General features: G+C 33.4%; 2 protein-coding genes across 2 annotated transcripts; both read left to right on the top strand.

Moving 5' to 3' along the window:
* The first annotated feature begins 831 nt into the window (after positions 1 to 831).
* On the top strand, positions 832 to 4,974 carry LOC122527979 (spliceosome-associated protein CWC27 homolog). The gene is made up of 7 exons (XM_043652620.1): positions 832 to 1,160; positions 1,344 to 1,553; positions 1,630 to 1,830; positions 1,911 to 2,050; positions 2,111 to 2,365; positions 2,437 to 2,592; positions 2,679 to 4,974. Exons 1-7 carry the CDS (start codon positions 1,119 to 1,121, stop codon positions 3,199 to 3,201), a joined length of 1,527 nt encoding a protein of 508 aa, XP_043508555.1. The 5' UTR covers positions 832 to 1,118; the 3' UTR covers positions 3,202 to 4,974.
* On the top strand, positions 3,885 to 10,956 carry LOC122527976. The gene is made up of 7 exons (XM_043652615.1): positions 3,885 to 4,026; positions 6,326 to 6,543; positions 6,655 to 6,836; positions 6,949 to 7,096; positions 7,187 to 7,963; positions 9,007 to 9,236; positions 10,038 to 10,956. Exons 1-7 carry the CDS (start codon positions 3,993 to 3,995, stop codon positions 10,363 to 10,365), a joined length of 1,917 nt encoding a protein of 638 aa, XP_043508550.1. The 5' UTR covers positions 3,885 to 3,992; the 3' UTR covers positions 10,366 to 10,956.
* Positions 10,957 to 12,044: the final 1,088 nt, after the last annotated feature.

Genomic DNA, 12,044 nt, shown 5'->3' with positions numbered 1-12,044 from the left:
GCATAATAAGTTGAAATTTGATTTGAGGAGAATAATATTCATTACTTATAACATTTAATATGTGATCAATAGATCTTATCGTAACATTTAAAATTTGTTGTACAAAAACATGTGTTATACAACGCATAATTCTAGGTAATAGTTTTTTATTAATGTTTTTTAAAATTCTGTTGCTTACTATAGCTTTTGATACTTCAGAATAAAACTGATTAGTTACTGCCAATGATCCCTTCTTAATGTCATTGTTAATTATATTTTGAAAATCAGTTAATGACATAAGTCCAAACTGATGATAATGTTCAAAATTGCAAATAAATACTGGAAGTTTAAGTTGTGCTTGGTTTATAATAATCCTTATTGGTTCTAAATAAAGGTAATATTTTCTATATAATAATTTACTACGTTTGAGAAAAATATTCTTGTTAAATGTTTTTTGATCATCCAAAAATTTGTGGTTCATATAAGTCATCTTGGAAATATAATCATCATTTCTATAATTTGACAGTACAACTTTATTTAAAAAATCTTGCATATTTTTAATATATATGTCTTTTGCTTCTTTTAACATTGATTTCATTAATGAACGATATTTTTTTCTATATTTCTTTGATAATAAGTTCAAAATATTTTTTTCCCAGTCAGTGGGAAATTCTTTAAAATGTATGTTGCTTAAATACAGTTTCATTTTATTATATATTAAATTATTATCAAATGTGCTAATATTTAAATTATTCGATTGGTATATATTTACCGTATTTACATCCATGTTCCACTTAAATAAATTTTTACAACAGTTTTACTCAGTATTTAAGCTTACACAGTTAAATTGGAATTGCAGACAAGAGAGATTGTGATATAGAATGTTTTATCAATAATCTTACCATTGCTATATTTCTTTAGCAGATTAGTTACAGACATTATAGTTAGAATCTATTTGATAATTTAAAATGTAAATATATATTAATTATTAGTTTCTCATTTACGTTTGTTTTGATATATCAAGATTATGTCAAGTCAGACATTTTAACCTATTTGGTATTCACGTATCATGAAGAACCTCTTTAACATGAAGTGTTTTTGTTGACAAATAATTTTTTAATTAAGGAAAATTCGCAAATATGAGTAATATTTATATACAGGAACCACCCACTACGGGTAAAGTAAGTATTAATTCATGAAATTTCAATGAATTGCGTATCTCTTTTTAAAAACATAACCTATATTTAATATTTGTATTTAGATTTCTATTAGACTATTAATGTTAAACAATTTATGTTATTATAGAACAAATTTTATTTCAAAAATATTTCATATTATTAAAATTAATACGTTATCATGAATAGGTGATGATGAAAACAACTGTTGGTGACATTGATTTGGAATTATGGGCTAAAGAGACTCCAAAAGCATGTAGAAATTTCATACAATTATGTATGGAAGGCTATTATGATAACACCATATTTCATAGAATTATTAAAGGATTCATAGCACAAGGTGGTGACCCAACAGGTACAGGAGAAGGTGGTGAAAGCATATATGAGCAACCATTCAAAGTGAGTTATCTCATGTTATTTGAAAAAGTTTTTCATTTGAAATAGAGATTTATATATATATGTACATACATACTAGGATGAATTTCACACAAGATTAAGGTTTTGTCGACGAGGTTTAATTGCTATGGCCAATGCTGGAAAAGATGATAATGGTTCTCAATTCTTTTTTACTCTTGGTTCGACGCCAGAGTTACAAAATAAACATACAATCTTTGGTAAAGTTACTGGGGAAACTATATACAATATGCTCAAACTTGAAGAAGCACTTGTAGATAAGGTAAATTCAATGCTTTTACAGGAATGTATCAAAAATTAGTAGTAAAAATATAATTTTTCCTTGTTTTTCATTTATTTTAGGATGATAGGCCATTGTATCCTCCAAAAATTATAAAAACAGAAATATTGAACAATCCATTTCCTGATATTATACCAAGAACAGTATCAAAGGAAAATGAAGAAATAAAGGATAATTCAAAAACTAAAAATGCAGGAGTGAAGTAAGAAAAAGTTTTTTACTTTTTCAATAATATGTTTTATAATGAAACATCCTGTTACAGAAATTTTAATCTTTTATCGTTTGGTGAAGAAGCAGAGGAAGATGAAGAAGAATCTGTGATCCTAAATAAAAAGTTTAGTAGTAAAGGAAAGTCTGCGCATGATCATCTAAGTGATCCAAAGTTAAGTGCACAACCAGCTGTTGAATCAGCTGGACCTCCAAGTAAAAAAAAGAAAGAAGATCGTAGTAGCGATTGGGAAAGTGATGGGGAAGAAAAAACTCAAGAAGAATTAGAAGCTATAGAAAAAGAAAAAGAGTGAGTTTTTTATTTTGTATTATAACTGTGTGAGTATTTTGTATAACTGTGTGAAAGTATTGTATTTTTAGAGCAATGAAAGAAAGGATAAAAAATAAATTAAGAGACACAAAAAAAGACTCTAAAAAAGAAAATTATAAAGTAGATGATGATGAAGACGATAAAAACATAAAAGAAGATGAATACTACCTTGGCAAGGACAGAGATGAAGAACGTAAAAAAAAAGCGTATGTTTTATACCGATATCTTTTTTCTAATATTTAATATAATTTTATAATGTAAATTTAAATATTTCCAATTAACTATTACACAGGGAGGAAATTAGAAAAGAAATTCGAGATTTGAAACGTGGTGTTCAAAATGAAAAGAAAGCGAAAGAAGCAGATCAGAAACTGAAACAAGCCGAAGTAGAAAAGAAAGAAAAGAAAACGGAGATTATGAAAGAATATATAGAAACTCAAGAGAAATATAAAGAGGCAAAATCGAAATTGCCTAAAAAAGGAAAAAATCGCGAAGACTTTACGATGGAGTTATTAAATAAGTTTAAATCTAAACTCCAAAATGCTAAGGACACTGTAGGAGAAAACTCGCCGGTTTCATTAAAAAAAGAAAATAGCAAAGAGGATGATTTTGATCCAACTGATGAATCTTGGATGGTGCATGCATTACATTGTGAAGAAAAAGCACCTGTTCTTGCCAAGGATGCAAGCACAAAAGATGATGATTGGTTTGAGATTTATGATCCCCGAAATCCGCTTAATAAGCGACGAAGAGGAGAGAGATCACATAAATTGAAAGATGATAAAAACAAACGACCCGATTCTCATCGCAAATAATATGTATTATAAATAATGTTGTACTATGATGTGCAAGTAATCATAGTATTTTTACATTATTTTTTGATCATAGAATTGTGCATAAAATGTATGTTATATTAAATATTTTTTTTTAAATAAAAATTATATATTTACTGGAGAAGTAAATAATATTTCGGAACATGATAATTTTATAGTTTAAAACTTCAAAATTTAGTGTATTAGTTTAGATAGTTTATTTTCGGTGCTATATGATCGTGTTTACTGTATTACATTTAGATAACTTTAATATTTTGATGGCAAAGATGGATAACGAGAACGTTAGTGCCATGATTTTCTGTGTAAATAGGCATGTAGATCGTAGCTTATCCCGCACAGCAGAATTTGATAAGACACTGATACAAAGCATGACATATTCGTTCACTGATTCAGTCGATCTGTTGACAGCGAACGGTACACATCGTATATTTATATAACTTCGCGATTGAATAAACGTAATCAAGTATTCATTTAATGAATTATACATTTATTTTAAATATTGCGGAAAATAAGGGTGACTAATTCTTGTAAGAAGAAAAATTTAAAATATAAATTTTATTTACTAATTACTGATCAAAAGAATTAAAAAAGGAGGAGCTATTTTTATTAAAAAGATTGTTGTTGCTCTTTACAAATTACGTACTATAACTTGTTAATGAATCATCATCGTATATAATGTGTGTTTGTGCGTGTTATTATTTTTAATACTATCCACGTGTAATAGTTCTCAAAGTAATAGTTCTGAGTTTCTATGCCGCGCTTCTGCAAGGAGAATGCCAACGACGCCATTAAAAATAGATATACTTGGTATGCTTTATTTCGTTCGTATATTTTATCAATCACTTTGGAAATGTAATAGCAAAGGCGGTAATCGCTATTCATGTTGTTGATAATTCGTTTCAATTCTCGCGTAGGCATATCTGTATAATAAATATTCATTTCTCAGCATATATTACATATTCATGCCGATGTAAATTGCGTGTTTCAATTATTGTATCTTTTGCCGTGATACTTTGACTCTTTAGTCTTTGTCTTGCCACGTGGTATCACGAAATGTGTGCGTTACAAATTACAAGTATACATGTATGCATCATTATATGTATACGCTCGAATAGCAGAGCTTTAAACACGGCCCATCAAAATCGTATCGCATTGATAGATGAATTAACTAATTACGCAATGACAGTATTTATTTAGGCTACTGTAAGTAGCCAGGAAATGTATTGCCCTTTGAAACGAAATATAACACATTCATTCTTCAATTATATATATTCTTCTTTAATGTAGCTCACAGTAGCAATCGTAATAGCAGCATAAATAATAATCTTCTTTCTCGCGCAAGATACAAGTATTATTTTTAAATTTCTATCGTAGCATATTTCATGCGTATGTGTGCATCACGATAAATTAGGAATAATTATCGGTTCAGCAATATAAATTACGAACAATATTTTTTGTCATTTAGAAGATAATGTTTCCTATATTAGAAGATGTTTTGTCAAATTTCATGCTTTTCTTATTTACAAAGATCAATAGATAACTCAAGTATACAATAGAACTCTAATATGGTACAATATAGTATAATACGATTAGAAAATTACTTAAAAAGACTCTATATATGATGGCTAAATTAGTTTTTATTAGAATTTTATTAGAATTTATAATTCGATGTATTTACATTACAATGCTTTGTTGCAAATTTGACTCATTCACAATTTACAACTGTATGCGTTTCTAAATTAAAATCACAATTATAAAAATAATCATAGTTGTAAAGTGTTCTACTGCACAATATTCGTATGTTATTAATATCGATTAAATAAACAGCGTTATTCGAACGTTTAATTCCATATTTATGTATCTACAAAAAAAGATAAAAATGTTATCGTTCTTTTTATTCATAACACATTCGTTATCGAAGAAATTTTATGAAAAAACGAATTATCAGAAGCGACATTTTCGGAGTTGGAATTGTTGAAAACGCGCATGTCTGTAGATATGTGAGATTTCAGAAAACAATAGCCTATTCAGGAAATAATAACTATGGTAATTTAAAAGTTTGTGTTATTGTTTTGCCAAATATAAAGTAAATCGATAAAGTCATTAATTCTTGTTTGCGGAAAATTGCAAGTTCGATGGCTTTGCATTTGATCGAAAACACGAGACTTTCGCTTCATTTTGCTTTTATAATTTCCAATCATTTAGGAAATTTCCTAATGATATTTCATTCTTTAAATTAATTAATATTATGAATAATTAAAGAGTTAAAAAAAAAGTAGTGATTTCAATCAAACGCACAATTTATATGGCAAATGTTGCAAGCCTTTGTACGATACAAATATACATGCTGTCGTAGCTGATTATTATTTATCACGAATGCATCTCAATCCAAAACATACTATCTCTTTTATTACTACGGCGTCAATAAGATAGCGATTCAAAATATTGTGGATTGATATTACTCTTGGCACCGTACCAAAATATAAACTTTCGTTTCTAACAAAAGAATTATGAAATTTTCTATTTACTTCTAAAAATTCTTACTTGCAATTAATTTGTTTCTAAATGAGAAACACAAGATCGCCAAAGAGGGAACTAAATCAAATGCCTAACTTAGCGCGCGTTTTCACTCGATTGCGTCACGATCTACAATCAGTATTTACATGATTATACACGCCACCGAAAGCGATCACGCTATTCTGAATTTTTAAATAACGAACAAACAAAAATTGGCTTCGCACGGAGTCCCGAAAAATAGCAAGATTGGCGCGTATAATTTTATCTACAACAAAGGAATAGTCGTGCTGTGTAATTTAGAGCGAAACACGATATTTCGATGTGTCGTACGTTGTTCACGATGTTCATGTAATGTTGTAAATAAATAAACGAGCATCTATTGCGACCGAATTATTTATTTATCCTTCGTTTTACATTGAATATATTCTTCAGTTTTTTTTCTTTAACAGAAAATAAAATGGAATAAAGTAGGTATATACTTGACGCAACAAAAAGAATTGTTTGAAACTATCTTTGTAACATTTTTACAACAAATTTCGAGCAACCATTACACGAGAAGATATCTCATAAGTTGTTTTACAATTCGTAGAGGACGGTGTTCGTCCGAGAGATTGGCAGCCCCGTAGGTCGCAGTACAAGGTGCCTCTGAGATTATTTCGATTATGTTTACTGGGAATATTCTTTCCCGCGGTATTGGTGGCGGGGCCAATGTACTTGCGATATCGCGTCTATTCTGAGCAACTATACCCTTTAACCGTCTCCGATCAGAGGCTTATCGACGCGAAAGTGTCTACTACGTGGTGTCAGGTAAGTAAATTTTCCTCCTATCTGTAAGTGTATTCTCCAATCTGACTCTGATTCATCAGAACATTTTCAAGTATCGCGCAGATTATCGAGAAAAAAAACATTTCTTCACAGAGTCAGGTGATCAAAGTAAACGCGACGTTTAACGCCTATCTGATGAACGACGAACCGAAAGTGGAAAACGAGTTTCTACCTGTTTCTATGACGAGACATTTGATTCTAGAGGACGACATGAAAGAATATTGGGGCTTTTATCTTCTTCGTGGTAGCAGCGTCACCGTTTCCACCTGCGTCAGGTAATAATGACATAATAGTAAAAAAGAAAAGAAAAGAAAAAAAGAAGTCGGATAATAAGCGACTTGAATTGAGAAAGTGTTAATCAAAAAAGACTCGTGGACTCTGTGGTAGATGGCCCGGTGCTTCGTTAACCATGATCCGTGGTCATAAACATCTTCACGAGTGTGCCTTCATCGGTGACGACAGTAGCGAGGAATTGGAAGAACTTCTGGAAGTTGCCAAAGAGACCGGTTTTCTTGCAGTGAACGGATCGCTCGAGGTAAGAGATTTTGCATCACGTCGATACGATGCCAACGACAACATATAAAAGAAGGAAAATGAACAAGGCCGGTGTACGTCCGTTTCGTAGAGCGAAAGTCCTAGCAACGAGCCAGAGAAGATGAAGAGAGCGCAGCAAGGGGTACAGTTTCATCACAAGGACCACGCTGATCTATTAAACAGCTCCAGGCACACGATGAACACCATGCATCATTACAACAGTCACGAATTGGACGCGAAGACTATGAAGGTGATTCTTACGGAACTGTTCGCCAAAACGCTCGACACGAAGAAGAAACAGAAGGAGAATCCGCATCATCATTACGAAGGAACGTTCGTGGAGGCGGATAATATCGACAAACCACCTACCCAATACCTCCAAGACGATACGCAGGCAGCCAGAAATAAATTAATGGAAAATAGATTGATAAGAACGTTCGAAGAAGTCTTGAAGAAGCAAAACGTGGCAAGTGTCGCGAACGACACGGGAGAATTGGTAGAGAAACACGGGACGCTCAAGTATGGCGATGTTCTGCTAAATCGGACGAGTGAAGAGAGGACGACGGTGAAGCCTGTGGGAAAAAACGAGAAAGCAGGAGCCACGTCCGCGGAGGTGTTTCGAGATGTGTTGGACAAAATCACTTCTTTGGGTCATCGGGGCAAGAAGATACTCAGGAGACTGATGAACGAAATTGAGAAGAAAGGCCCTGAGGGAGAAGCGTTACGACAGGCAGTGAACAAGACGATGAATGATCAGAAACTCTCGGATGCCGAGAAACGCAGGAGACGAAGAGACTTAGTTCTGTCTTCGCCCCTTCGTAAGGAATTGACGGAGGAAGATGAAGACGACGATGCTGCCATAGAAGAGGTAAAGTAACTAGTTTCACTGCCGAGCATAAATCTGGCGAACACACCTCTGAATATATTTAGTACAGATTCGATGCTTTTCATTGCCCTTATTTTGTCATTTCATTCACTAAAATTTATACAACAAAATTCATTATGGAGTTTTCCGGTAGACGCGACAGATACATTTGTTTACTCGTTCAACGCGAAGTTTAAATGTGCAAAATGCACGCAATATGTAAAACAATACATAAATATTCAAAATGGAGCACCCGTCGAGTTGATAAAGATGTGAATTTGCATAATCGTTCGCGGTTTATGCGTGCAACAGCGTACGTTTAAATGCATCGCCATTGGAAAGATAAAGCAGCAAAGAACTTAAGAACCAAACGGCGGAAGATTGTAGGAAATTTTCCGTAGACGTAAATTAGCAGCGGCAAATTTCCATCGAGCCTCTGATAAAAAAAAACAACGGCAGGCAATGTTGTGAGCGATAAGGTCTTCGTAGCGAGATTAAGATGGAGCCCGGTGCCGCGAGATGTTTGTATCGTGTATATTCAGATTAAATAGTTCGGCCGGTTGTCACACGATGGTAGTTGTCTGTAAATATCTCGATGTCAAATAATCGTCGACGATAACGGTTCAATTTAGATCGTAATCGACGCTCTATCGCGCGGAGATAGATACGGCCAGATGCTCGCATTGTCCTCATTAAAGATTAGTAAGCCAACGTAATTACTCACGGTGTTTGTAATTTACTCACGTGGATTTGCGAGAACGTACGAGAGAGTTCTCTTATCAGGGTATTTTCGTGCCGATGTTGATATTTATCGCGGATACTTTTACTCAGGGAAAACGGTGACAGAGAAATGGATCTTTTGTTTGGAAAGTATATAAGTTCGATGCTTGGTCGTGTAATTGGTCGAATAGAAACAAAGGATCGAGGACTGTATAATTGTAAATTAAAAAAAAATTTGACGAAGTATCGTTGGGTACTGGCGATCGATTGCTCTTCACGCTTGAAATTATTCCTACTTTATTGTGTAATTTCTGCCTATACATTAGGATATGTTGCACCCAGATGGCATAGCCGAGGATAGAGGAACCGTGAACGAGACGACGTTGAATGACAGAAGCAACTCCGAATTCTGGAGTTCATTTAGCAGCTCCGAGGAACGGCTATTGGACTGCAAGGGATTAATTTTGAATTTGCCTCTAACGCCGCATCGACATTGTACTCCGAAACACGAGAGCGAACATTCGGCCGCCTCGTTTGCCAATACAGTTACGTACAGGTATACTACACTGTTACAACTATTTATGAACGAATTTTTGGCAATACAGAGACCTCCTCGAACGGCAAACAAAGTTACGAATTTCGGTCATTTTTCATTACCGTGTTGTCGATAATTCACAAATACAGATAGAGATACAGTTCTTGTTAAATATCTTGTTTTAACATCGATAATGAGTAAAACAAGAAATAGAAAACTAGAGAAAAGAAAAATATCTAATCGATGTCTGATAACTCTATAGATATTAGATAGTACAGAAGCTCTTTGATAATAAATTGTAAAACTGTTTAAGGAGTTCTAGATTCTAGTTCCAGAGTCCAAGTGTCTATTCGATGATACAAAAATTATTAATTTTAAAATTATTAAATAGTTAACATGAATTAAGAATTTAGGGAAATGTAAAGATTCCAAGTAACTTGAAAATTTTATAGAAATTCAAGGGAAATTAAAGAATCTGTGGAACAAAGATTTCAGAAAATTTAAGTACTCTACCTGTATAAAAATATCAACCAAATACTTAAAAACTCGGTGACACGATATTAATTTTTAACAAATTATTCAATAATTTCGGCGGAATAATTTTTATTTCAATATTGTGTTTCAATCAGGTTTGATTAATTATAGTGAATAAAAGTTTGCATTCATTACTGAGCTTAATACTTGACTCAAAGACGTAAACATGATAGTCGCTGTTGAAGTTTTCTTGAAATTAAGTGTTTGTGCAAACTAATCTTTCCTATCTGTTGAATCTTTTATCTATTGTACAAGAATAGAGTCTTAAAATCTACGTATATTTTCCAGAGTACCTATGAACGGATATTACTTTTTCGTTTTTAATTCCGAAAACGAGATTCAGCCGAATTATCTGCGGGTGCGTTTCGATCTTCTGAAGACCGTCTACGATACCTCAAATCCGGTACACGCTTGCAAGAACAGCACGAGAGAATGTTCTTTGCCCTTCAAGATCTTCAGCAATGAGAAAGCAGTCCTGGAATTGCCGCTGAATGGCAACGACTCACAATGGAACGAGGAATACGTGGTGGTGTCCGTGTGCGAGCCTAGAACGTCTATTTACTTGTTATGTATCATATCGGTTCCGTTGTTCATCCTTATATTTGCGTTTTACTGACAACACGATGAATCCGTATCAGGGAAATCAGACAGTATTTTGATCTCGCTGAAAATGCTCACTTGTAAATATTTTTTTAAGTTTAAACGGGGAATCGAAACGGGGAGTGACAAACCATTGTCACGGTAGCGATAAAGCGACAGTATTTTCAACCTTTCGTTGGTAGTCGCGAATGTAACGTTATGTTTGTGATAGTCTTCGATCAAGTTCTAAAAGGAAACCTCGTATGATAAAAAGCGACATATGCGCTGAAACATTCGAAAATATCTATAATTCGATTGCGAATTTTGATATGCTTGTAGAAAATTTTAAAGCACAATATAAAATATATAGTAGTTCATTGTAATACTACAATTTCAGGGAAACGATTGTTTACATAGATTTTATTTTATTTTTGCTTGAATTTATGTAAATGTCTAATTGCCTGTAATTCAACGTACCAGTATAATTTTACGTTAAAGATACATGTGATATAAAGGTGGCTAATCAATTGTTTACTGCAATTAACATAGACGCTTGTTAATATTGCTTGACATTTTTATAATTGTATATATATATATTATATTTTTATAATATATATATATAATAATATATAATTGTATATATATTATATTTTTAATTGTATATATATATATATATATATATATATATATATATAAACTATATATTTTATAATATACGACTTTGTAGATAGATTAGGATCGTACGTTCGTTATGTCAATGAATAGTGAGACACTTTGTTTTTTTTTTTCTTTTATCAGTCAAAAGGACCATTTTGTTGTACTATATTTTTATCTTCAATTGGCGACACAATTCGATAAAGATCTCAGTTTCTCAAGTGTTGGAAACTTTCGCCAAAAAATTCGGATCGATTATGGTGGTCTGGCGCGCAAAAAATTTTCCACCGCCTCGAGAGCATCGAAACGAATTTATTGGTCGTGCAAATCGGGTATTATCTTACGTAAATTATTCTAAATTTTATTCATCCTACGTGATCGTAGATTTTACACTTTTAATTTATTACCGTTACGCTTTTTATATCGCATGAATATTATTCATTTACAAAAAGCAACGCATGTAGCGCTTCCTCTTTGATGAGATTAATTTTACAATGTGTGTAGAGGACATTTGTATTTTCAATAAAAAAAAAATGCATCGCTCGCTGCCATCTCTTTCCCTTACTTTCACCTCCGGGAGCACGATCGATAAAAGTGACAACAAACGACTTCGTAAAATTAAACTGGACCGCCCCGTAAAACGCGGTAGCGTGACCGAGACAATGTTAATTAAGCGTCGCGGGGTAATCCTTTACGTCTTTCAACATCTTAAAAATTAATCACCGTCCTATCTGTCCTTCTAATCCGTCAGATTAATACTTCATGCCGATGCAAGGGACTCGGCGACAACTTGACCCTGCGATTCCATGGCCGAGGGGTAGGCGAGAGAACGATTCCGGGGGGTTTCGAGGGCGGAGCATCCCTTATCAGCACCGAACACTCGTGCTTCGCGCAGCCTCCGTGGCTTCAATGACTTTTTGAAGAGAATTCATCCACCGGGTCTCGTCGTTTCTTGCACGCGGACGTCCTTGCTCGATAGTCATCTTGGAATATTACCAAAGGATATCTTATCTGCTTTTTCCTTTTTTTTTTTCTTGTAACAGCGGAGACCCGATTTCCACG

Source organism: Frieseomelitta varia, unplaced genomic scaffold (genome assembly GCF_011392965.1).
Source record: "Frieseomelitta varia isolate USP_RPSP 00005682 unplaced genomic scaffold, Fvar_1.2 scaffold_241, whole genome shotgun sequence".
NCBI lineage: Eukaryota > Metazoa > Arthropoda > Insecta > Hymenoptera > Apidae > Frieseomelitta > Frieseomelitta varia.
The sequence above is the reverse complement of the archived record's forward strand: the minus strand, read 5'-3'. Positions and strand labels throughout refer to the sequence as shown.